Source organism: Delphinapterus leucas, chromosome 3 (assembly GCF_059928025.1).
Source record: "Delphinapterus leucas isolate spDelLeu-1000000601 "Yukka" chromosome 3, BTC_Dleu_Yukka2, whole genome shotgun sequence".
NCBI lineage: Eukaryota > Metazoa > Chordata > Mammalia > Artiodactyla > Monodontidae > Delphinapterus > Delphinapterus leucas.
The window spans coordinates 142,737,389-142,764,989 of NC_143131.1; the positions used below are offsets into that span (position 1 = coordinate 142,737,389).

The 27,601-nt window shown below is 43.0% G+C and overlaps 1 protein-coding gene across 1 annotated transcript in view; it reads left to right on the forward strand.

Moving 5' to 3' along the window:
- Window positions 1–385: 385 nt before the first annotated feature.
- TENM2 (teneurin transmembrane protein 2) overlaps window positions 386–27,601 on the forward strand; it is a 465,471-nt gene continuing 438,255 nt past the window's right edge. The window contains exons 1-2 of the mRNA XM_089909643.1: window positions 386–1,141; window positions 1,717–1,799. Of these exons, the coding sequence (XP_089765769.1) occupies window positions 1,784–1,799 (16 nt within the window). The 5' untranslated portion in view covers window positions 386–1,141; window positions 1,717–1,783. The remainder of the gene's footprint in view (window positions 1,142–1,716; window positions 1,800–27,601) is intronic.

Genomic DNA, 27,601 nt, shown 5'->3' on the forward strand with positions numbered 1-27,601 from the left:
CAAAGTGAAGTCACCTCTGCCTGCCAAGCAGGGACTTTTTAGCTGGAGACGGGGGGAGATTCATAGCCTCTTCACTACTCCTACAGAGGAGGAAGTTGCTGTCATCAGCCTTCCTCTGCTGTACCAGCGTGCAGTACGTTCTGCCCGCGAAGAGGCCCGACTCAGAACACTTGGCTGAGCTATTGACCAGAAGGGAAATGGCAGACCACAACTTGGAGAGTTGTTCGTTTTGCTAAAGAGGAGACTTGGGGACAGGATCGTTGCTCAACCTGGTTACATCCGTGATCTTCCCATCTAGAACTGTGACTTTGATGGGGCACCAAGGAGCATTTGCTGGGTGAGCGTGATTGCTCTTCATCCAGCTTGGAAGGTTAGTTGTGTTGCCAAATGCTCCTTCCTTCCCTTAACAGCCCATTGGAAATCAGTCTTCCATGAATTCATCAGAATGGTTTCTTTGTATCGCCTCCACTTGGCTGCTTCCATATCAATATCCCCAACCCAGGGAGGCCACTTGCCGGGTGTTCCCCAAACTATTATCTGAACCTTCCTCCCTGGAGTGTCTTCCGCCCACTCCAAGGAAAGTGTCCTTTTCCCTCCGCTCATTTGCCATCGTGACCATATTTCAACGCTGTCTTGGCTCGTAAGGGATGAGCTGGGATACGCCTCAAAGTGCTTTTGTTTCCTCTGAAAGAGGTTGAATCTGGGAAGGGGGGGGTAGTGAAGAAATATGTGTGGGGACGGTTTAATTGTATCCATGAGGATTCTTAGTAATCAGGATGCCAGTGTGTGTTTTCCAGAGCCTAGAGCGGACATAAATAATGTAGCATACCTCACTGTGCAGGCTTGCTGAGGAATGCTGATGGGGAAGCCAAACTGGGACCTGAAGCTCCCGGCTCCCGGCACAACCTTTAAAAGCCTTTTATTGAGTCGTAGTTTGGAAACAGCAGTCAGGGCCTTGGCGGGCCGTGTATTCCAGGAGAAGCCGAAGGAGGAGGAAGTTTAGAGGAAGCGGCCTCACTTGGTTTTGGGAGAAAGAACCTGGTGCAGCCTGGATGGCTCCAGTGAACGACTGGTTAACTTCTTTCTGTTTTCCTAATCCCCAGAAGGAATAGGACAGCCCCGTCTAGTCCCTGAAAGCCTGGTAAGTGTGCAGCTGTTGCTAACAAGATATGACTGGCCCCTCCAACATAGTTAAAAGCATCTTGCTAGCCCTTTAGAGCCTCTTGCCTTAATGGTAAGAGCCAGATGAGCTTTGCAGGACAGCTAACCCCAACCTGAAGTCCTGCAGCTTAAGCTCACTGACAGGAGAAGTATGCACTAGAGAGAGCCAGAGGGACCACGAACGCCACACTTCATTTGCAGGAAGGAAACAAATGTGTCTTTACGTGGGATTTTTACAGGAGGTCTGCCCAGCCAAATATCCAATTGAAGCATCTTCCAGGTTTTGATTTAAAGTGTAACTTAAGCCTTGTCTTGGCCACAAATTATAGAAGTGAGGGAAAAGATGGGTGGGGCGGTGAGGAAGATGGAGTAGAGGGATGTTAGAAATAATTCTCTGTTGTCGATATTAAGGGACAAATTCTGGGCATTCAGTAAAAAGAAAGGCAACTATTCCTTGCTTATACTCTGGTGGTTTAGAGAAGGACCTCAGGGAACGTTTGTTTTTCTTTGTTGTTTTCTTCGTTTGCTTGTTTTTTGTCTTTCCTTTTGATTAAGGCGTTTGTGGTCTAGAAAAGAAGATTAAAGCAGGATCCGTTTAATTTATTCAGTTTGCCTCACAGACATGAAGTTTCAGAATGGTAGGTGTCAAATATATTCTTACCTGTTGGGGAAGTAACTGGGAGCAGGGTTCTCAAACAGGAGATCTGAGCAAAGATGTGTTACCCAGTCGGGGCTGTTTTATGTTTTTGGCCAGTGATAGGAGCTGGTGTGTTGACAAAGAGAAAGTATAGATGTCAAGTTTGCTTGGACTGGAAGGGTCTGTGCAACTTGCCCTTTAAGAGATGGTCTTCCTGCCGTTGCTGGTTTGACAATGATGGAACCTTGTTAAAGTGGGTTAAGCTATAACCCACTTAAATTGACCAAAAAAAAAAAAAAAGTATAAAAATATTCAGACACTTTCGTCATGGGACATGAGTATTTTTTTCCCTTTTAAGTTGCTACATAGTTGGTAGGGGTTTTTCCCCCATTTAAAAAGTAGTATCCAAATGTGTTTTATAAAATAGTATTTGGAAATTTTGTTTGTGACATGATCCTATGGACGGATTACTAGGAACTCAAGAAGTTGCTTATAACCATCCCATCGAACTGGTGGAAAAGGAGCAAGGTTTTTTGTCTGAGCTTCATTTCACACACCCCCACCCCCCGCCCCGCCAGCAGTGCCCATGCTTTGTTTACCTGCTGCTTTATGACGTTCCATGAAAACTTTTATTCTGTAATGACAAGAGCTCTGCGCGCTGCCTCTCTGCTTGTGCAAACACATTCCTAAATCTGAGCTGTTGTTTTGTCTTGTTCCGTTTACCTTGTCAATTTCTGTCATCATAGAAAAGGACACGGGCAGGGGCAGGCTATTGAGGTTTCTTTAGTTTGAGAGTTCTTTAGTCTGAAAGATCTGTTTCAGCAGTTTTCTAGCAAGTCTTCCATTCTTTGGACAATCACATGCCCATCTGTGAAATGGGCTTGAGATCTGACGAAAACGTAATACCTCTGCCCTCTGGAAGCCTCTCAGTCATGGTGGTAAATATTTGAAAGGAAAAAAATTGTAATAGAGAATTAGCTAAGGGTCTCTTAGCAAGCTGTTCTCTTTGGGCCTGAGTTTAGAAACGTTGTAAGCACCTAAAAACTGTGTTGCTTGTTGGTTTTTATTCATAAGCGCATTAGGAGAAAGTACATTTTAACTGCAGAGAGAAATACAATACTTCTAGTAAACAAAACTCGGCTTTTATAACCTAAGGAGTGACCTGGAGGAATGTGAGGGATTGACAGAAGGCCCTGGTTCTCGGGTGCAAAGTCATGGCTTCATGTTTAATTTAACAAAACATTAAACATTTCATGTTTAATTTAATGAAACATTAGAGCACTAGGATTTGTCACCTTCATGACAGAATGTCAGAACTGTGGGATAGTTTCAGAATATATGTTCCTTCTGCAGAATTCATGTGGGACACTGGAAGTGTTTCACATCCAAAGACCTCTACTTTTTTCTAGGGCTCTTTGTTTCCCTCTCATCAAAGAAGGAGAAGCAAAAATGCAAGTAAAACAAGGAAAACACCACCACATTAGGCATGCACTGCTAGTCTAGCTAATTTTAGGGGGGCTATTAGCAGGCGTTTAGGCAAATCTATTAACATTTAGCGTCAGCACAAACGCAATCACATTTCTACTTCTTGTGTTTCTGACAAAATAAGCACAAGGATCTTCAGGACAAGAAGAGAATGGATGTTGCCATCATTTGTTACATAGTAAACTTTTTATTTAACCCACTCAGGTTTTTTAATGAACTATTTAAGAAAGTGGGGTGAGTTATTTGGAAAAACTGAAGGAAGTGTATCCATTTGATAAAGATTATTACCAATGAAAGAGAAGAAACCCTTTGTATGGCATTGCTTGCCAGTACAGTCTTCTGTTCTTGGTGGGGAAAATGTGGTTGCTGGTTGATAATGCTACTTTGCCTTTGGCTTGTGATGGAAATTTTCCGTTTTTGTATTTCAAAGTGCTAAAATATAGATGTGTCCTACCACTCTGTCCATACTTTGCAGAGTGGTGGGGCTCTGTTTTCAACTGATGCTTTCAATGTTTAGCTCCTTTGGATAGAAAACAAGAATTTATGTTTGAGCCATGAAGGTGATGACCAATTCATAAAACGTGTGTATATGTGTACAGATATGTATTTATACAAACACGCAAACACATATATGCACACAACATACGGGCATACAAAAGCCCCACCCCCCCAAATTCTGCCTCCATTCATTTGGATTATCTCTTGCCCCATTTCTGGAATGTTTTTATAAAACACAACCAGCATAGAATTTTGCAAGTACAGTATTTGGTTTTATGATGGCAGGAGTACAAATACGTCTCCACGTTACCATAGACTCAGCCTGAATGTGTGTGCTTCTTCATGCGCCTTGAAGTGGCTGAGACCAGATGCTTCAGCGAGAGATGTCCTATTAATGCAGTTCAAAGGAGCATATGGCAAGAGAAGAATCGTTACGATGGTGACTGACCTGAAGAGCAAGTAGCTTTTTCACCTTTAAAAAAAATGGTTTTAGGGCTTCCCTGGTGGCACAGTGGTTGAGAGTCCGCCTGCTGATGCAGGGGACACGAGTTCGTGCCCTGATCCGGGAAGATCCCACATGCCGCGGAGCAGCTGGGCGCGTGAGCCATGGCCGCTGAGCCTGTGCGTCCGGAGCCTGTGCTCCACAACCGGAGAGGCCACAACGGTGAGAGGCCCGTGTACCGCAAAAAAAAAAAAAAAAAAAAAATGGTTTTAACCCTCTCCTAAGTAGCAGTGAATATTTTCTTGAGTTGAATAATATATATTTTTTAACTCTCCTGGAGGTTGCATTCTGGAATGGGGGTGCAAAGGAGTAACCTGGACTGCTGGGGAGCCCTATTTCCTTTGGCGGGGATTGGGGAGTCGGAAAGACCCCTGGGCCATGGCAGGAAGAATGGTCTGTGCTTACTCACCACCTGCTTACCAGGATGGCCTTTGGGTCCAAGGGCTGATTTCCAGCAGGGTTGGGTCGGCTTATCTTGGACTGCCTGGATGGCACCCCCTGTCCTCTTCCCCCAGCTAAGGAGGCATGCTGGGTGTTTTACCCTTCTCTGACCACCATCCTAACCCACAGAACTGTGGGTTCTTCCCTTCCAAAGGCCTCTTTTGAGGCCCGTCTCTATGCTGGCACTCTGACAGGCACTGGGAGGAAAAGCAAATGAGACATGGTCCCCAGCTTGGAAAAGCTCCTGTCTCATGGGGAAGGGCTGCCAACAGAAAGGCAGAAAGCGTAGACTTCGGTGCTGAGGAAGGAAAGCCTTGCGCGGCGGCAGGCACCAGGTGGGTGCAGAAGAGAGGGCAGCCAGTCGTCAACAAGAAGGTCAGGAAAGGCTTCGTAGAGGCCTTTGATCAAGAGACGTAGCCTGGAAGGTTCCCGTGGAAGATGTGAGGCAGGGCCTTCTGGGTCCTGAAAATGGCCAGCAGTTGGCAGATCAGGGAACTTCAGATACTCAGTCCAGGAAGGCCGGTACACAGAGCAGGAGGAAGGCAAAGGATTGGACTAGAAAGATGGGCAGAGCCCTCATCATGAATGCCGTTACATACCATCCAGTCTGGCCTAGCATCTCAAAAGTGTAAAGCAGCCAGGCTATTCATGGCAGTAAGCACAGCAAGGGCCGGACATGGGGGTTATGGGAGAGTCCCTAAGGTCTGCAATTTCCACGTCTAATTCAACTTAAAAAAAAAAAAAAAAAAAAATTGCGCTGGCTGCCACTGTGTGTACCAAAGAATTAAATGTGAAGGTCCCAGATGGAGCCTGGGGTCTACGAGCTGGAATCCTTTGCACGTGGACCATAGGATGCCTGCAAAGGGATTTCTTCCTCTGTCTAAGATCCAACTTGCTTTTAATCTGGAAAGATTTTATAGAGGAGCTTTTACATAAACAGTGTGTTTCGAGACACAGTGTCTCCAAAATTCTGTAATTTCCAAGCGCCCTCACTTGAAAATCTGGTTGGTGGTGGTGGTGTGTTTATGTTTACTGGTGGATTTACATGTATTTATATAATGGTGGGTGTGTTCAGATTCCTTCACAGAGTCAAAGCTTCTGGAGGTGGAATCAGAAATCCAGGTTGAAATGCCGACTCTGTAGATAAAGATACACACAATTAGCCTGTCACAGCTAATGAGGGCTTTTTCGCTTAGCCCACGTTGTAGGAGGTTTGGGGGCTTTTTGCCTTTGTCTTTAACTTTTTAATCTTCTCACTAGCAATTTATCTTTCTACCCTACGGTCATGGCAGAGATGCTCCCACTTCTGTTAGAAAGCCCTAGCAGGTTCCATGCTACCTTTTGAGAATGCAGCCCCCCACTGAGTGGGGTGGTGGAAGGGAGGCTACAGGTGATCACCTTGACCTTGACTCTCTGCTACCACTTGACCCGCATCTGGCCCCAGGCGGGGAAGGACTTATGCCTCCGCGTGGCAGTCTGTCGGCTGCGTGTCCCAGGGAACACTGGTCACAGGATCCCATCCATCATCCCACAGGCTCTGCCTCCCAGATTGGCAGGGCTCCCTGTGCATTATGAGCCAGGCTGGTGATGAGGGACCCGGGTGTGGGCCCTGGCTGCTTTGCTGGTTTTGAGGCAGGGCGCTGGAATTTGTGTTTGTTGAAGTGACTGAGCTCTCCGTGTCCTAATTTATCTGTCTGCAGAGTGGATGGTAATACTTCTTGTGGGAATAGCGTTAATAATAATTTAAAATTTGGCCAAGGGGGCTTCCCTGGTGGCGCAGTGGTTGAGAGTCCGCCTGCCGATGCAGGGGACACGGGTTCGTGCCCCGGTCCGGGAAGATCCCACATGCCGCGGAGCGGCTGGGCCCGTGAGCCACGGCCGCTGAGCCTGCGCGTCCGGAGCCTGTGCCCCGCAGCGGGAGAGGCCGCAACAGTGAGAGGCCCGCATACCGCAAAAACAAACAAACAAAAATCTGGCCAAGGTATCAGCTCAAACCCTAGTCCCACAAACCAGCCACAACTTCCGTGAGTTCCCCGGTTCCCTGGACTTGTGCTCACGTTTCCTTCCCAACACCTGCCCACCAGCGCCCGGGGTCTCAGAGTTCAATGGCCTATCACACCAGCACCTGTTCCTTTCTCTCTGCTCCATACTGATCCAGTTGTAGAACTCAGCCCCTTTCCCCTGGCGCGTGCAAAAAAGGAATCACCAAGTAGCAAACAAACACATAAGCAAACGCGGTCATCCACCCAAGCCCTCTGTGCAGAGCAGACTGTACTGAGTTTGGGGAAGAGGAAGAGTTTCTTTCCCTCTCTCCCTCTCTCTCGACTGGCCATAAATTCAAGTGTCCCTCCCATTGTACCTACACAAACAAAGCAGGTCAGCACTCCCCACCTCTGCCCCCAGAGCCAGTGCCCTTGGCAGTACGTTGACAGACAGAAGCCAAGTCTATTCCAGACTTAGCTTTTCTCTCTATCCCAACAGGCTTTGCCAGAGGAAGACAGTAGTGTAGAGATTTAGTTCCCCGCAGATCTGAATAATGCCATTTCCCATCACCAACCTCCAAGCCACCAAAAAGGGAAAGCTGCTATGTGTTTGTTTTAAATACGAGTTTTTCTGACACATAACAGTGCATTATATATTTCATTATGCTTTTCAATGCCCTTCCCCCAGGGATGATTGATTGATTGATTGATTGATTGACTGATTGATTGTAGAGGCAGTGTGGCCAAAAGGTAAGAGCACAGACTCTGGTGCTCTGTCCCTTACTAGCTGTGTGACCCTGAGTGAGTTAAAGTTCTCTGAGCTCCAGGTAAATGAGGGATAATCATGGTACCTCTCTGATCCCTCTTATGGGATTCAATGAGATATTATCTCAGAGCCCAGCACGTGCAATGGTTATTTCCTCTGTACTCATTGCCCTCATTTCATTTTGATCTGAATTTTATGATCAGATTGTTCCTTTTATTTCCAAAGAAAGAAGAAGAATTTTCTTGAACCTGGTAGGGTGCTGGGATTCTGGCAGAATACACGTCAGCCCACCACGTGGAAACTGACACAGCGTTACTGGCCTCCCTCTGTTCAAGACGGAAGCAGGCAGTTCTGCTGCTTTCCTGGGAGCAGGCTTTTGGGTTGGTGCCTGTTTCTCTGCAGTAACCATCTCTCCTACCGCTAACAAACCCGAAGTGGTTCAGAATAACTGGCCTTAGCAGAACTTTTTTTTCCAAGCAGAGTATTACTAGAAATGCAAACACTCAAAATTATCTCTTTCATCTTAGGTGGCAGAGAATCTGATTGTTCGCACTTGGTTTGCGTCCTCAGAGGGCGGGGCTGGCACGGGGGCAAGGACAATTAGGGCAACTAAATTTTAATCAACAGTTTCAGTGACAATATTGAATTAAAAAGTTACTAGTTACTAGTTAGAGCGGGGCTTAGCTCCTACACGCGCAGATCAGTCATTCTGTGGTGATTAATATCTATTCAGAACAGAGAATGTATTATGGATACTAAATTATCATAGGAATGAATGCAGTCTTTTTAAAGGGCTTAAAATATGTTAATAAATACAGTATTCCAGCACCTGCAGCTCAAGAAACTAAAGTCATTAAAGATGGATATAATTATATTTATTATTGCAGGGATCTAGGTGGGGGGAAAAACAGTTTAATGAGCATGAATGAAACAGGGGTTCTTTATTTAGAACTTGTTACCTAAAGAAACTGTTCCCTTTGAGGAGGTATTTCATAGAACAATTGAATTAGAAAGCTATACAAAAGGTAAATTAGAGACAATAATATTCTAAGTTTTGGGCAGTGAACTTCAGAGGTCCACTGGGGATATTGCTAAACTCTCCAATCCCTTCTCATTGAACTTGGCATGGGCTTCAACGTCCTCCACCATGCCTGTCACCCCCCCAGCTTCAGTTTCCACCACCTTCCCATTTATGCTCCACCGGAGAGCCCCACCCTCCTTGCAGTTTCTCAAACACACCCAGCTCTTGCCCACCTCAGGGCCTTAGCACATGCTTTTACTTCAGCGTGATGTTTATTTTGCACCACTTCATTAGGACATCGCCAGCCTTGGTCCCAAATAAATTTTCATTACCAGTTCATTGAATCCTCACAACAGTCTCATGGACTAAATCCCATTGTCGTCCACATTCTACACACAGGGAAATAAGTCAGAGAGAGGCCAAGGGCCTTGCCCTAGGTCCTGCTGACTTGAGGTCTTCTCTTTGCCACAAAGTTTTGCTGCTGCTTTGTAGGGTTGGCTACTACCATCCCTCAGCTCTCAGCTCAGATGCTGTCCCTGACAGCTTTATGTCAAGTCACCCTCCCCCATTTAATCTTTCGGGATCCAGTTTATCCTTTGCAGTGCATATTAGCACAATTTACAACGGTGATATGCACGTGTATTTTTTCACTCTCTGGCACTACTGTCACGTCCATGAAGGCAGCAACTGTTTGTGTTTGATGCTGTATCCCCAGCCCTATTCAAGTGACTGACATTTAACACGTACTAAATAAATATTTGTTTAATGGGTCCTTAAACTCATATGTTCACCATTTGCTGTCTGTAGCTAGAATAAATGATATTTTTCATCTATCTATCCAGATAGATTGACAAATAGGTGAAAATATATATTTTTTCAAATTTTCAAAAAGAGAAGATAACTTTCTTTGGTGAAAAACGGCAGCCTAGTATATCCATTTCTGTGTTATATCTGGGTCCTTAGACACAAAAAGTTGGAAATGACGATTGAGAATAACTCCTGTCTGACAGGTAAGGAATCAGAGAAGCTGGGAGGGGAAGCCACTTCCTCAGGGTACGGAGGTGGTTAGGACAGAATTCAGGAGCAGACCCTAGTGCTCTTGGCTCAGGGTCCAGTGTTGTTTCTGCCCATCTGCCTTGCTTACACGTTGTGCTTGGCAGGTCAGGAGTGGTAGTTTGAAGCTCTCTTATTTTCTTAAATCTTGAGGGTGTTGGAGGTGAAAATTAACTGCCTATCTTCATGGTGGAATGCATTTGAAATGCCATTTCCCGTTATGAAGTGGAAGAAGGAAAATAAACACACATTGTGTGGAATTAAAAATGGAGATCCTAACGCTATACATCACGCCCCAGAGGAAGACACCAGCCTTAGAGAAACTGTCTCATTTCTCTGGTTTTCCAGCTTGTTGGGGACATAATCTGGCTCCTAAAATCCCCAACACCGTGATTTTTTACCATTTAGAAGCCGTGGATCACACTGAGAATGTGATTAAACTTTTGAGCCATATGCCCAGAGAAAAGGAATATGGACAAACAGGAAACATTTTGCAGATCATTTCAAGGAGCTCATGGACACATTTTTGTCCATTTCATAGCTCTCTAGAGGCCCATGGATTCTAGTTTAAGAAGCCCTGGTAGCACATAGCACATAACAGTATTAGTTCATTATAATAGCTAGTATTTATTAAGCCCTTATTATGTGTCAGACACCTGGCTCATTAGATAGATAGATAGATAGATATGCTTTCTATATAAACTATACATATTATATATGTACATTTTTTTACTTAGTTCTCAGGTATCACAATTGTTCCCATTTTACAGATGAGGAAACTGAGGCTCAGAAAAGCTAAAGAAGCCAGAGCATATTGGAGCCTGGATTACAACCCAGGTGATCTGACGCCATAGCCACATAAAGGCAGGCACGGGATGTGTTCATAAAGTAGGCCTTGACCAGCCTGTATGTGATGCCATGGTAAATCCCATGGTAGAAAATAAAGGCTAAATAGGACACCTTCAGAGTGTCCAAGAAGGCTACAGAGGGCTGAAGGCTCCATACTTCAGGTCTTTCATTTCCTCACAGAGAGGCAATCAGAATGGTTTCAGGGTATATCCTCTTTCCAAGAAGTGCCTTCCACCCTCCTACATATTGGGAGGGTGGAAGGGGCTCCCGGGGGCTTGAACTGGCAGTTCTTGTGGTTTTATTATAGTCCGTATTTAGGTAACTTTCAATTTGAGAATGTCTGTCATCAGATGGGCAGGTGGGTCCTGTCTGAATGTGAAACCATCTTAGGAATATTCAGAACTAACTGGATTTTGTCAGCACACTTTACAAGAGGCTATTAGTATGATGTGTATTCAATTATTTCTCTTTCCTCAAGAGAATAAACAGTGAACCTGTTAGAAGTTGCTTGAGAATATTCCTGTAACCACTTTTAATTCCTTCTTTCTTTTTTATTTTTATTTTTTGTTTTGTTTTGTGGTACGCGGGCCTCTCACTGTTGTGGCCTCTCCCGTTGCGGAGCACAGGCTCCGGACGCGCAGGCTCAGCGGCCATGGCTCACGGACCCAGCCGCTCCGCGGCATGTGGGATCTTCCCGGACCGGGGCACGAACCCGTGTCCCCTGCATCGGCAGGCGGACTCTCAACCACTGCGCCACCAGGGAAGCCCCCTTCTTTCTTTTTTAAAGGAGGCAAAATCATTTTTACTTAGACGTGGATGTCATTTATCAACTTAGAACTAATAACTTTAATGAATTTGTATACTTCTGTTTCTTTTTCATTCGTTGGGCTTTATCTAGCCATTTTATCTTGTAATTAATGTCCTAGGCACCAGCTTTGATCTAGGCCCCTGGCTGGGCACTGAGCATTAAGAAGTGAATCAGATACGGCGTCTGGCCTCAAGGAGCTTACAGTCTAGTAGGAGAGGAGGCCACGTAAACAAATCTGTGTAATGTGTTGTAGCGCATGGTATAGTGTGGAAGCAGCAGTGGGAATGGTCGGCTCGTGTTCAGAAGTTAATGACTGGCTACAAGCACAGACTTGGAGAAGCAGCTAAGAAAACTGTATTCCCTGGAGTAAGGATTCTTAAACTTGAGTAGGCACCAGAATCCCTCAGAGGGCTTATTAGAAACACAGCTTGATGGGCCCCAACCTGAGATTCTAATTCAGTGTGTAGGGGGTGGGTCCCCAAATTTGCATTTCTAACAGGTCCTTAGATGATGATGCTCGTCCAGGGAATGTACTTTGAGAACCCCTGTTCTAGCATTTCCAGAGGACAGATGGTATAGAAAATACTCATTATTGTTTCTAGGGTTTTATCCCCTTAACTTTAAAATATTTTATGCTCTTGTTACTGAGTCCAGGCTCATACTGCTCACCACACAACAGGCCGATAAATTGAGAGACGAGGTTTTGGGGCAAGGAATAGGGACTGTATTCAGAAAGCCAGCAGACTGAGAAAGATAGTGGACTAGTGTCCCAAAGAACCATCTTAGCAGAGTTAGAATTCAGGCTTCTTTCATATTAGAAGGGGGGAGGGTATTGGCTGTGGCAAACTTCTTGGTGTCAGAATCCTTCTTTCTTACAGCTGTCCACATACATCAGGTCACGATGTTCCTATAAACATCCAACGAGACAAATGTTACTCTCTGTTCTGCAACTTTTTATCTCTATAAGAATGGAAAAGTATTATACCTTTAAAGGTCAGAGCCTTGAGAACGGGCTATCCTGTATATTTTAGGCTATAGGTGGCATTCTTAACTTGTAGCAAAAGCAATAGAATACAAGGTTAAAGTAAAAGAAACACGTCCAATATGGAGTCAAATTTGTGCTTCCCTGTTATACTCTCTCTGTCTTCAGAGTTTCCTTATGAATGTGTGTGCTTCTGTTCTCTCCTTTGAAAGTGTAGCTCTGTAGTGTTCTGCAAGCTCTTTTTTAAGTGCCTGACTTTGACCTCTTATAGGAGGGAAGGGCAAGATACTAAGAAAAATGATAGGCCACTTATACGAATCATGAGCTGTATGAATTCTTATGGATGTGAGGGTGTGAAGGTGAGTTTCTTCTGAAACAACGGTCAGCACTGATTCTCACAAAATACTGTGGATGGACAATTAAATGAATAAGGTGGTCAAATTTCAGATCCAGAGGAATGAAAGAGAGACAGGAGACCAGCAGACACCAAGAAAGCCTAACACAGTGGCAGTACTGCAGCCTTTTCATAAACAGAGTCACGTTCTTGGCCAAATGTGATGGAAAATACAAACTCATGTCAGAAAACAATACCCAGTTCCTAGATTGATGATTCTTGCTCTTTTCCTTTATTCTTTTTGTCTGTTTTGCACAGGAAATAAGAACCTTGTGGACAGAAACATCATCATTTGTCAATCCTTTGCAGCAATTTTCCTGACAGTTCTTTCAGCTCTAAATGCTTTTAAGCATCTGTCAGTATCGTATAATAACCTTAACGGGAGGGAAAAACAACAACCACAACAGTGACAACTATTTGCTGCATAAGAATGAATTGAGTGGCTCTCTCCTTCCTGGACCGCAGTGAAAATGATGGTCCGTCCACATGTGGGTTTCCACATGCAGCTGTGCTGTTATTGTTTGTACATAGACCTTAAGTTGTCTAATTTTTATGTGTGTAGGCATGATGTCAACTGAGAGAGAGAATGGACCAAAAAATATATATTTAGCATCTCAGAGATGAGACAAGTCGATAAACAGCTTGATTACTATTTCATTCAGGAACCAAAAAAAATGGCTTTCTAAACTGAAAGGACCAAATCCAATAACTAACTGTTTGTCAGGGCACTAATAATGGTATTTGTATCTCTTTTAATTGGCTTTAACCTTTCCCTTCATGTGTGCAGTATTAAAAAATTAAAGAGGAAAGTATTTAGAAGCATAGATTTATGGCGCTGCGTAGATTACATGCTTTTAATGAGGTCAGGACAATAAACCATCTGAGCAGAACCTGCTGCCCAATGATGAATTACTCCCTTTTACAATAGATAGACAACAGCGAGTGTGTGGGTACACATGCACGCTCACAGGCGCATCTGTAGACCAAGTGATGCTCAGCTTTGCTGTTGAGCTAGCACAGTGTTTCCAGTTGCAGGGAGAGTCAGGACATTTTCAAAATACAGAGCTGCAATATACCAGGTGAAAAAGTGAAACTTGCAGAATAAAATGCACAATGCTTATGTTAGATATTGACTCAGGTATGTCTGTTTATGTATCAGTATAGATGGATGGATGGATGCAAGGAAGGATGGAGAGGAGAAAAAGGAGGAGAGAGGATGGGAGGGAGGGAGAGAGGGAGGAAGGGAAAGAAATACACATGATACACAGATAATCTGGAAGGAGCACATAGTGGTGTGCTAGAGCTGGCTTGCACTGTCTTGTAAGAGCTGATTGTGTAACACCCTTTCCCAATTCCATCATATTCTTAGTTTAAAATTGCACATGGTGAAAGCATTTATTCCACAGAAAAAGGTAAATGCTTTTATAAGCCAGAGGTTTTTTTTCTGGAGAGCCAATTGTTAAGCCTTTAGCAGCACACTGCTGGACATACAACAAGGCATTCAGAGTGGTTATATCTAGAAAGTGGGTTTACTAGGAGAAGGAGGGGGAAATGAAGCAAGAGTGTTGGGAATGAGAAACAGGCACCCTTCCTCTTTATTTTATAGATTTCTTTATTCCTTCCATTTTCATTAAGCTTTTATTACTTTTATAATATTAATAATTCCTTTTAAACATTTAATTTTAAAATTGGTTTACAAATATCATTGAAACTTTTAAAAAAAATACAGAAATAGAATTAGTCACCTTTACTTTGTAAGTCAGGTACACAGCATTTGTACAAGGAAAAACGATTCAGACAAGTGATAGAATCAAATAGTCAAAGGACTTAAGACTCAGCCAGAAGTGTGTCCTTTGGTGGTGAAAACTTCCTCCGTCTTCCAAATCAGAAGGAAAACAGAAACACAAAGTGTGAATGTAGATTGGTCCAGGAGCGTGGAGTGTTTGCTGTCAGATCCCATCCCACAACAAATTCTAGTGATGAAAATTACATGGTGTACGTCCAAAGCTCATCCCCTCACGTTGACCAATTGAGCCAAATCATATGGTCTTTACCTAATCAGCGACCTTGAGTTGGCAGTGTGAAACATTGCTAATGAGGAGAAAAGCACTCCACTGCAGAAACGGAGGTGAAACCCCACTGAAAATGTACCATCCATGGGGACCAGCCAGTTTGTCACCAGCCAAAGTGATGGTGACACTTCCTTTTGCCACTTTGAGACGCTGAGATCTCTAGTCAACCTCGGTAAGGTGCAGAGTAAAGAAGGCTCACCGTTGCCCCCTCCTCTCCAAAGCCCTGTCGTTTGTCTCAGTTCTGTCTCCATGACAGCAACCAACTCCAGCATGAAAGTCCCTCATCTAAAAGCCAACACTTGAACCATTCATGAAGACAGATGCTTGATTTTATAAACATGTATTCATTCATTCAACACATAATTCTTGTACTGACCAGGGTTCTTGGCCTCCTTAATCAATAGAAATTGATAGGAGGCCAGATAAGAAATACAGGCAAGGCTTTATTGGGGGCCCTGCTGCAGCGGGGTGGGGGGATGGAAAACAAGTAACAGGTTCCCTTGCTGGCTCACTCGCTGAGGGGGTGCGAGCTGTTCCTTATATGAGGTGAGGATAGGGGTGTGTCCAGGGCTCGGGCTGGAGGGGTGAATTAGGTGGTTTGCCCACCGCTTTGGTGGTGTTTCTGCAGGGGGCATGTGTGGTACCCTGCTTTTGCTCCCAACACCCTGTTTTTGCAGTTGTTTTTAGTCCCTTACGGTTTCTTTGTGTTCTGTTGCTCTAGGAGACGTTTGTGCAGGTGCAAGCACTGCAGCAAAGGGTCCCAGGTCCCAGCCTGTCTCACTTCTATGTGCCTGGCTCTAGGTTAGGTGTGGGGATACAATCGTAAACACATCAGACAAAGACCTCACTTACCTGAAGCTGACATCCCAGTAAATGGAGACAGACATAAATAGGTAAACCAATAAAAAAAATACCATCATGAGTAACCTTTGAAAAACAATGAAATAAGGGGGTGTGATAGAGTAACAAGTACTTTATATCTTCGCTTTAGAGGGGAGAAAGGCAAAACATTTCTGGGAAGGTAAACTTTGAACTGAAATGGAAATGACAAGGAGCAGCCAGCCGTGTGTAGATCGTGGTATGAGATGTATGTCCTAAAGGCTCTTTTTTTAAAAAAAAAAACGTATTTATTTATTTATTTTTGGCTGTGTTGGGTCTTCATTGCTGTGCGAGGGCTTTCTCTAGTTGCGGCAAGCGGCGGCCACTCTTCATCGCGGTGCGCGGGCCTCTCAGTGTCGCAGCCTCTCGTTACGGAGCAGAGGCTCCAGACACGCAGGCTCAGTAGTTGTGGCTCGCCGGCTTCAGACACGCAGGCTCAGTAGTTGTGGCTCGTGGGCCCAGTTGCTCCACGGCATGTGGAATTCTCCCAGACCAGGGCTCGAACCCGTGTCCCCTGCACTGGCAGGCAGATTCTCAACCACTGTGCCACCAGGGAAGCCCCTAAAGGCTCTTTATGGAGGTTTCTCTGCTCCCGCTATGGGAGCACCCACTTTTAAGACTGGGTGCAATGAAGGGCACTGTAGGTACTTGCTTGCTTTCCTGGTAACTATCTCAAAGCAAGTTCACTGCTCCAAGTACTTCTGAGAAATATCAAAATGAGATCATTTGTGTATGTGTAGCTGATGTCATGTCCTTAACTAACCCTGAGGTGGTTTACCTTTCAGTGTAGTGGGGAGCATGAAAGAAAGAAAGACAGGGCAGTCGTAAGTTGAGATGTCATCAACAGTTGTAAATTGCGTCTGTACAGTGTGAACAAAGAGACAGTGGTGTGTTGGAGGGGAATGTATGCAGACTTTGGATCAAGAAATATCTGGGCTCAAATGCCAGCACTGTCACTTAGCATCACTCGCATGGTATGGACCCTCTCTGAGTACTCAGGGCCCTTGCCTGTAACATGGGGATATAAAAATGCAATAAGATCCTGTCTATAAGGCGCCTGGCTCAGAGCATCCTCCTGAAGCTTCCTTTTAGAGAAATTTCTGGAAATATTGCTGAACTGTGACTCACTAGAGTGAGACTTCCGTTGCCCGGGGACAGGGAGAGCCCATTCTTGCCTTTGCTTCAGTCTTTATGTTGGGTGCAGCGCTGCAATTTGGGACTTGAAGTTGTAGCAAAGTGTCCCAGATTGGGCAAGAAAATTGGGAATGCAGATGTCATTTTTTGGGCAGGATCCATCACAGAAGACAAAAGAGACACGATATGGGTACTCAGCAAGAGAAAAACCCATTCCCTTAATATTTTATTTCAGAGTTACCCTCTGCCCTTCCCCTACCTGCTTCTCCTTCTCTCTTGCTTCTTGCAGTCCTTTTTGGTTCTCCCTGAAGCACCAGAAATAAAGCTCAGCTCGGAACCAACTGGTCAGAGTCCTTGAATCACATCCCATGTGCAGCGTGGTTTACAAAGCACATGGCATTGCCTGAGAATAGAATTGTAAGGACATGCATGAATGCTGACTCTAGTCCTAGGGGTAATGGAAGCTGCATGTGAATATAAAAATAAAAACCTTGGGAAAAAAATGAACACGACAGAAGCAGCAAGATGATGTTTTTACGTTTTCATCTTTAATTGGCTAAAAATATCAATACAACATATTCTTTGGACAATCTCCCCAACCTCCCTCCCCTCTTTTCATGGGAGTGGGAAAGTGATTTGGAGAAAGAATACTCACTGAATTGATAAAACAGTGGTTACCCCTGGGAAGTACAAGTGGAGGCCTCGAAAGGGCGTTATTTTTTACTTTAAACACATTCATCACTGCTTGATTTTGTTTTGAACCAGCCTGTACTACATTTTTTAATTAAGAACTGTACCTTTTTAAAAACCAAGGAGGAAGAGAGAAGAGTTACTTTCTACACAAGACCAGCTACATTGTTTTTAAGTAAGTTTTATTAACAAGTGACAATTACTTTTTTATGATACATTTAAGATAGTGAATTATGAATGACTGAAAATCCCCTCCAGCCTAATTGGGAACCATTATGTCTGGTAATTGCCACTGATTTCTGCAAACAGTCATTTTTCTCTGGCCTATTAACGTAATTTGAATTTTTAATTGTCTATTGGAGCTAACAGACAGTCCCATTCACCAAAGGGTTTGAGACCAGGCATCACCCCCAGAGAGCTCACGCTGGAAACTCAAAGACCACTGGAGGACACTCTTAGGACTTGGTGGATTGTCGAGTTGAGGTGGCAGCCGTGGTGACAAATGTGACACATCTTTTTAAAGACCCACCGGGTTAATACATTTTCAGACTTCTGCATCGTTGAGTTTGTCCGCTTTGTTTTGAAGCTACCTCACCAAAAAAAATTTTAAAAAGGAAGAATGTCACACTTTTAACAATTTTAACGAGGATTTTCATACCAGTACTTTATCTATGGCACTATGATTAAGTGTGAACATTCTGGAAGAAGGGAAGAACGTGTCCTGCCCCATTTCCTATAGGATTTTTTGTGTAATTAACTCTGTGACATCAGAAAGGGACAGAATTCCAAGTAGAGACAGGTACATAATATATGTAGAATAACATACGTATTAACTACAAAGGCATTTTATGTTCATTTTCTTAAGTTAAATAAATTCAGAAAAGTACAAAGAGAAAAATATGGAGAAAATTAACTATAATCCTACTAATAGTATATAGTATATTTTTGCATAAATGCATACATATATGTACACTAGTGTTTATAATATATTTTCTCACATGATTTAATATTCTTCTAAGATACTATTTTTAAGGACTACATATGGTCCAACATATGGATTCACCATTGGTTATTGAAGCACTCCACTCCTGTTGGATATTTCGTTTCTCAGTTTTTAGCATTACAAAAAAGTGATGTGCATTTCCTATCCATCTCTGATAATCCCCTCAAGAAAATGTCCTAGCAGTTGAATATACCCTTGAATCACCCTCCAAAAAAGTTGAATTTCACGATACACACTCTGAGCAGTATATGCGTGCTGAATTTCCCATACTTTACCCAGCATTAGCTATTAACCTTTATTAAAATACTGGTGCAGTTGCTAACTTAGAAAAAAAGCATCCCATCATTTTGTAAAGTCGCATTTATTTGATCGATAGTGAAGTCAAACATCTTTTTCATCTAATTATTAATGTATGCTTGGATATGCCTTTGTGAACTCCATGTTCTTTCCCACACTGGCCATTTTTCTGTTGGGGTGTACCTCCTTTTTTATCGACACAATCAAGATTTTAAATTCTTTATGCTTTATTAAATCTGTGGAGTCAGCGCTGCCTCAGCCACTAGGTTGTCAGTGCCAAGAAACAACGGACTAGAGCTCAGAGCACACAACTAGTTCAGGTTCTATGGGAAGGAGGGGTTGGGTCTTTTCTGCCGCTGTCATACTCTTCCACATTTGCCATAGGTGGGAAGGGATCGTTCATCTCTCAGTACAACATATGAAGCCATAAACAAAACTGCCCCAAGGGCCTCTGTCTTCTACCTCCCAGCCCTTGATTTTGTCCGCTCGACAAGTCCCAGTGAAGCCCTTTGGGAACCTGCACCTGTTTTAGTACTGAGGGAAACAGGAAATGCCCATCAGAAACATGGACTTGAGCCTCTATCTAAAATACTAAATCACAAGCACTGCTCCCCGTACAAGATTGTAGGATCCAGCATAAAGCAGTGTCTAATCAGTATATTGACGAGGAATCTGAAGCTTAATGATGCAGGAGGAGCCACAGAAATAGTCCGCAATTCCGGTGAGAATATCTGATGACTGGACTCAAATCTCTTTCCAAAGTTGAGAGCTCCAGGGTCCATTGAAGTACCTTTAAACAAAGGTTCCAGCGGAGATCTTTATGAGATTTACTCCGGGGCAGCCCATTTGCTGGTGTGAGTGCAAGTCCAAAGCTGAGACATTTGCGCTCACTGGAAAACTGTCACTACTACTGGAATGAATGCGTTCCAAGTGGCCATGACCCTTCAGAACTTTTGTAACGAGTTCAGCAGGAACATCAAGGAAGGGTGGGTACTAACTGAATTTTTACAGAGAAGTTTCTAGGGCTCAGCATGTGCTGGTGACTCTGAGGGGGGCATTTGTTATAAAAATCGCAACAGTTTGTTATCAGTCCTGACCCAGTCCACTGCCTTCAAATCGGAAACGGACAGTCTGTTGTTGTTTTTTAACATCTTTATTGGAGTATAATTGCTTTCCAATGGTGTGTGAGCTGCTGCTGTATAACAAAGTGAATCAGCTATACATACACATATATCCCCACATCTCCTCCCTCCTTTTTTTTTTTTTAACATCTTCATTGGAGTATAATTGCTTTACGATGGTGTGTTAGTTTCTGCTGTATAAAAGTGAATCAGCTATATTTATACATATATCCCCATATCTCGTCCCTCTAGGGTCTCCCTCCCACCCTCCCTATCCCACCCCTCTAGGTGGACACAAAGCACCAAGCTGATCTCCCTGTGCCATGCGGCTGCTTCCCACTAGCTATCTGTTTTACGTTTGGTAGTGTATATATGTCCATGCCACTCTCTCATTTCGTCTCAGCTTCCCCTTCCCCCTCCCCGTGTCCTCAAGTCCATTCTCTAGTAGGTCTGTGTCTTTATTCCTGTCCTGCCCATAGGTTCTTCAGAACCTTTTTTTTTTTTAAGATTCCATATATATGGAAGCAAACTAAGTGCCCATCATTGGATGAATGGATAAAGAAGGTGTGGCACATATACAATGGAATATGACTCAGCCATAAAAAGAAACGAAATTGAGTTATCTGTAGTGAGGTGGATGGACCTAGAGTCTGTCATACAGAGTGAAGTAAGTCAGAAAGAGAGAAATACCGTACGCTAACACATATATGTGGAATCTAGGAAACAAACAGTCTTATTACTCTTATTTCCTTCACGTCCCCAAGAAACTCCAGCCATAGCCCGTTTTCCCGTCTCAGCCTGTCCTTTGTATACTTTGCTTCAAACTTGCTTCCCTTGAGGAGGCCCTGGGAAATCTCCTTCCTTCCTCACCTAGACAGAGAGAACGAGCGTTGTATAGGTTTAAGGTAACATTACAAACCAGGGTTTCCAGCCCTAGCTTGGGCTTTCTTTTTAAAGTTTAAATAATACACGAAGACTGCTTTGAGAAAAGTGCTTTCCTTGGAGGAAATTTATAGACACTGGATGGCTGAGAGCTCAAGATCTAGAGTCAGAAACTGGCTTGAATTCTGGGTTTGCCACTTTCTAGGTTAAAGGTGGTGTTGTTAAGGGTGTAGGGAAATAGGGTTGTTGTTAGAAGTTAATGAAATGACTTAAGCATATGGTACACCGTCAGTAAGGGTTTCTGAGTACAGGCATGCCTTGGAGGCACTGTGAGTTCAGTTCCAGACCACCGCAATAAAGTGAATATCGCAATAGAGTGAGTCCCATGATTTTTTTGGTTTCCCAGTGCATATAAAAGATACAGTTACACCGTAGTCTAGTAAGTGTGCAATAGCCTTATGTCTTAAAAAGAAACAATGTACATAGCTTAATTTTAAAATACTTGATTACTAAAAACTGCACGCCATCACCTGAGCCTTCAGCAACTTGTGATCTTTTTAGCTGGTGGAGGGTTTGAAATATTGCACAAATCACCAGAATTTGGCACAGAGACATAAGTGAGCAAATGGTGCTGGAAAAAATGTCCCCATAGACTTGCTCGACTCAGAGTTAGCACAAACCTTCAGTTTGTACAAAATGCAGCGCCTTTGAAGTGCAGTAAAATGAGGTATGCCTGCATTGTCTTCATTACTGTTAAAAGTTTACCAGAAGTATTGTATTCAACACTCAGGACATCTGTGGGGCTGGTGTTTATCTGTTTCCTCCACTTTTCAGCAACATCGATATTCCCAGCTGATTGTGGCAGGCCCAGTCCTGCTTTTCTGTGGAAATAGAAAGGAAAAATATGAGATGACTTAAAAGATGCCAGACGAATCTCTGCCCCGAAGCCAACTGTTTATTCAGCTCATTCAGCTAACAAATAATTTCACCGGTGATTTATTGTTTTCCTCAGTGAAATTTTCCTTCATCCATCCATAATTAAAAAGGGTGCAGAGCAGTAAATCGGTGGCCCTGTCATGCAACATTTGTTAGCATCGAAAACTGAGGCATCATAGCTTTTAGGGGAGAAAAATGAAGAGGTTAGATAGAACCTGAGATATGAATTTTTTAACCAACTTTTATTTTAGAAATGAAAGATTGTGTGTGTGTGTGTGTGTGTGTGTGCGTGCATGCATGTGAGCATGTGTGCTTAAAGAATGGAGACCAAAATATAAAGTAAATGTGATACCACATCCTCCAATATGATGGCCTAATTTCCATTGATAGTGAAAATATTCCCCTTATTAGCAACGAGCACATGCAATGTTTACAGTATATTTTGGAGAAAGAATACTTTTTTTTTTTTTTTTTTTAATGACAAAATTTTCCAAGCTTGGGGAAGAAATTGAACTACCTACCTAGTTCACAAGATTTCCTTATTCAAGGTAAATCCAACTACTCCCTTGCCCATAAGGCGGTGCTAAATGGAACAGTAGGTAAGCATTTGAAAGTTTAACTTTTTTTCTGAAGAGAGTTCAGAGTGGAAAAAGCAGAGTTTGGACCCTGACTTTTATGGCCAAGCTAACACAGCTTTGGAATTCTACTGTATAATGTGACCCATTGGTCTAATAATTATACTTGAAAAAATATCATGGTGTCACCGAACACAAGTTTGCATACCTGATGCACAGTGAGGCCAAACACACTGAAACATCAGTTTGGAGCAGAGAAAGGTTTATTGCAGGGCCATGCAAGGGGACAGGTGGCACGTGCCCCAAAATCCCTAAACTGCTTGAAGGGTTTCATCAAAGCATCTGTAAAAGCAAGGTGAGGGAGGAGTGTGGTTTGTTGTTGCAGATTTCTTGGTGTTGGAATCCTTTGTCCTTGCAGCTGTCCACATAGGTCAGGTCACCATGTTCCTGTCAACCTCCAACAAGGCAAATGTTATTCTCTGTTCTGCAGCTTTTTATCTCTATATGAATGGAAAAGTGTTATACCCTTAAAGGTCAGAGCCTTGAGGATGGGCCATCCTCTATATTTCAGGCTACAGGCAACATTCTTAACTCTAAGTAAAAGCAATAGAACACAAAGGCTAAAGTAAAAGAAACGAATCTAATATGGAGTCAGATTTGTTCTTCCCTATTCCAGTGGGAGAGAAATAATGGGAGGAATTGAAGAAAGACAGGTACCTTTCTCCCATAGGGGTTCTGCTATAGCCGAAGGTCACTCTTTGACAAATTCTACACACATAAGAATGAACTTAATACAAACTGTGTGTGTTCAGTGCTTCCTGGAGCACCTTACCTCTTTTACCCTCTTTTCTCTCCCCACCCCCGCATTAACTGAGAACCCCATAAATCAGCTAACAATATAAAAGCCTCATTAAGCCTCTGAAAAGTGCCTAGTCTCAAAAGACAATAGCATTTTGAAGGAGACAGAGAGTACCGACACATATAATCATGAGGAAGAAAACACCAGAATAAGAGAAAAAGCAGTAACTATACCATGCACCATTAAGGACCACCTCGAGATAAGATACTCAGTGTCAGAGTACAGATCACAAGTGAATTTATGTCAAAAAAAGAACGTTTGCTCTATCAGACTATGTCAGACTGGTTTGAACACGTCTGCCCAAGGAACTGTCAAGCTTTCCCAACCTCCATTTGAGGGGTAATTGTGCCAGTGACTCTGAATGCTCAGAGAAACCTTGCCCCCTCACTTTTCTTTGTACAAAACACCCAGTTTGTTGGAGCAACCATGTGCCGCCTAGTCAAGCTGGTCATTCGTTTAAAGAACAGTTAACTTTTCTTTAAAAATTGTCATCCTCATTTTTGTAACTTCTGACGCAATTTCAAAACTCTAGAAAAAGTCAACAGAACCACTCCAACACAATTACTATCGCCAGTTGTGTATGTTTGTCCCATTTGTCAATTACCTTATCATTCTCTCCCCCTTTTTCTCCTCTTTCTCCGCATCCCTCTGTCTCCCCTCAACCCCCCTTTCTCAGGAGCATATTATTTTTTCTGAGCCAATTGAGTAAGATGCTCCCACATCCAACATCCAGCCCCTTTACCCCTGAATTCTTCAGTGTGTGTTTCCCAAGAACAAAGACATTCTTACATAACCACAGTACAAGTTACCAAAACAAAACAATACCCCAAAAAATGAATTTAGCATTGATAGAAGATAATCTAATCCTCAATCCATATTCAGATATTATCAGTTGCCCCAGTAATGCCCTTTATATAGCCCCTGTTCCTCAGTCTAGTATTCCTTTCAGGATCACAAGCTGCACTTTGTTTTCATGTCTTTTCGGTCTCCTTTCATCTGAAACAGTTCGTGTGCCCTTCTTTGTCTTTTTTGATTGTGACATTTTTAATAACTTTTTATTGTAGTTTTACATATATATAACAAATGTAGAGTCCAGTGAATTTTCCACAGGTGGAACACACCTGTGTTATTGGCTCCAGAGCATGAATTGGACCATAAACACAGTACCCCAGAATCCTCCTCCACAGTTAACTTTTATTGTACACGTTGATTAGCCAAAAGAAGCATGAATTCTTTTTGGCCAAATTCAACTCTTTCATCCTAGAAGATCTCCGGATTATGACTGTAAGTTGTCTTGTTCTCATAGTGGAACAGACATCTTGCTGCCATCTCAGACCAGGAAGGGGCGGGGCATTGCTGTCCCCTGTGGTCTAAATGAAGCCAAGTGTTCGACTTTAATGAAGTTAGACAGGGAAATGATACTGTTTACATCCAAAGATCAGAACTCCTTAAACTGTCTGTGGTGATGGACCCCTTTGAGATCCAATCCTTCGGGAACCTTTTAAATATGGTCCTTCTGCACTTGACTGTGTGCAGTTTGCACCACCTGGGACTTCCCATGCAAGGTTGACCTCACCCAAACTGGTCTATGACCCATTCCTACTGACCAGCTGTATCATCGTGGCCATGTCAAACTGCTATGAAAGTTTCTGAGCATGTGCTCTCAATTTCTATATTCCTCTCATTGGGCACTGATGGGATGGGGCTCATGGACCACATTCTGAGCAGTATTGGACTGGGCAGTAAGCCCCTCTCAGTCAGAATTCAGCTGGCTTACACGCTCGTGGAGCATTCCTAATTCCCCAGCCTGTTTCAGGCCACCGTTAAATGCCTCCTGCACAGAGCTCATCTCCGTTTATACCAATACTTTTACTGGGGAGATGATTTCATTAGTATCTAATACCCTGATCTGACTCTAAGCTCCATGGAATAAAGACCCCCTCAGTTTTGCTCCCCTCTGTGTACTCGGTGGTGCCTGATGCTTAATAGACACTCAGTAAGTAGCTGTCACGTGGAAGAGTGAATACATCAGTAGTGCCTTCTGACAAACGACAAGACCATCGGCCACGCTGAGAGATGTTTAAGCCCAACGAAACCGCATTTGGCATAAAAGAATAGGGATCAGTCATTCCAGCTCTGAGAATTCGAGGACATTTTGCTTGTTTTAAGTGGGAGAAATTGCACTTTTGAAAATGCCTAAACTGGGACTTAACGTATGCATAGTAGACACTTAAAAAGCATCCACTTCTAATTAATCATTTTGAGAGCGTAGCGCTACTTTAGCAGGGAAGCTGCATGTTACTATTTTCAGGAAATTCTACATTTGCCCAATTGTATTACTTTCTTTAAGAGTCACATTTAGCCAGGCCTCATTTCAATGTGTATTCTTATCATTTGCGGGGGTGGGACTGCAAAGTTCTATCTTACTAAACAACCAGAGCCCTATTTATTCAGAAAAATATAGATCGTAGATGGTTTGCAAGGAAAGGAAGGTTTTGACAACCAAACCTGGGAACGGATTGTTTTCAGGAACTTCAATAGGCTCAGCTGCTTTCTCTCCTCCACTTTTTTCCTTCCATGTGTATAATAATAATAACAATAAAGTTGATGCTTCACCCAGTAACGATAGGAACTATCACCAAAATGTCCTGAAACTCTCTCAACTATAGGACGTGATCTCTGGGGCAAACACTTAAAATTGCTGACTTTGGGTTGTCAAGTTCTGATGATCTAGGATATATTGTTTGTGCTGTGAGGCCCCGCCTGGAACTAGGGCTGACCAGTGGTAGCAAGACAGTCAGGAGTCCTCTTTTCATGGTAAGACTCCTCTGTTGGCTGGGTGAATCTTTAGTGGTGGAGAAATGTATGTGAAATATACATTTTCCTCACCATTTTCTCAACTTAGTTTTCTTAGTTCCAAGTGGGTAGTAATGATTTATAACTTCAGGGTGGCATTTTAGGAGAACTGGTAGGGGGTAAAAAAAAAAAAAAAAAGGTAGTATAAATGTAAATGTAAAAGATACAGCTCATTCTGTCTTTGAAATTGTTGGTGTGAAAAGAGCTCAACAGTGTTTTATTTAAACAAGGTCGGCTCCAACCTTGATTGACTTGCAGTAAATTGCCTGGTACAAGAGGCGAAAGGAAGTGGAGAGAAAAATGGCAATCAGCACCGAATGTTTCACTATTGATTGACAAGCACCAGAGATGTGCTAGAGTAAAGATAAATTGGCCAACAGGGCCCATCTTGACAGCTCCTGAGATGGGAAAATTGTTCTTGTTAATTTGCTGCGGGAACCTTGTCATTTATGGCATGTGCACTTGAGTGTCCGAATTGTATAAACAAAGTTCAGATTCCTATGCAGCCTCATGCTGTTCTTGGGTTTGGTAATGTTTTGGTGTGTATCACCAGGATGCATTTGTAAATGGCTTTCGAATTGGGGGAGAAAAAGGGAAGCAGTGCACCTGCTTCGAGCCGACATCTTGCACTGAAATGTAGGAAATTACTGGGCAGACGTTTCCCACTCAACAATAGGTTTCAAACAAACACATGTGCAGAAGCTCCCCTTCCATCCACGTTCCATGATTCCCTTCTGGCGTGATGGATCTAATTGGCTTTATCGCACCACAGGCTTCAATTGGCAGTTTTTAGATAGGTAAGTTTTATTTTAGAAATTTGGGAGTGGCCACAAAAATCCTTCATAGACTTTTCCTATCTTCAACCCTTCAGTATTTCTTTCTCTTTTAGTTGTCCCCATAGCATTATTTTTCTAGCACTTTCCCTCCTCTTTCTCTCCTTCCAGCATGCTGAATTAGTGAACGTCTGTCATTTCTCAGCCCCCTCCTTACATCCCTTTCTGTAAAATCAAGAATAATTTGTATCAAGTAGTGAGCAGACTGCCAGAGAGATCCATCCAGCAGTCATCTTTCAGTCTTGCTTGCCATTTTTTGCAGATTAGGTAAAATTTTATTTTCCCTTTAAGGGTGTAATTTAAATTAAGCCGTTGTTGCAGAGGTTTCTTTTTATTTTTTTCAAGTAGAAATCTTCCCCTTTATCACTTTCCTCTCTCTCTGAATTTTTCAGAGTATTAATCCATTCCTGGTAGGGCAGGAATGATACTTATTTTTATTTAAAAGGGCTGTGTGAAAAATAACTTCAAAATATAAGAAATATAAGAAAATGAATATAATAAAATATAAGTGAATCTTTGAAATAACTGGGTATTATCTTATATTAATTACCTTCATTGATGTCACAGCTCAGAACAATGTATCACTTTCCCACTGCCTAAGAGAGATCCAGACTCAAGATGTCCATAATTCTCATATTACTTTGCGCAGACCCCTTTAATAATAAGGTGTTCTGGCTTTAGGCAGATCGCACAGGTGTTTGAAACAGCCTGGCATGTGAAATAAGACAAGGGAGTGGTAGGGCCTGAAGCAAACTGGAGACTATTTACCCCTCTGAAGGCATTCGAGGTTAGGCCCACAGACATACATTGCATTCTGCAGGCTGTCGAGATGCAGAGTTTGTGATTTTTCAACTTAAACTTACCACATTTAACCTTTTCCAAAAC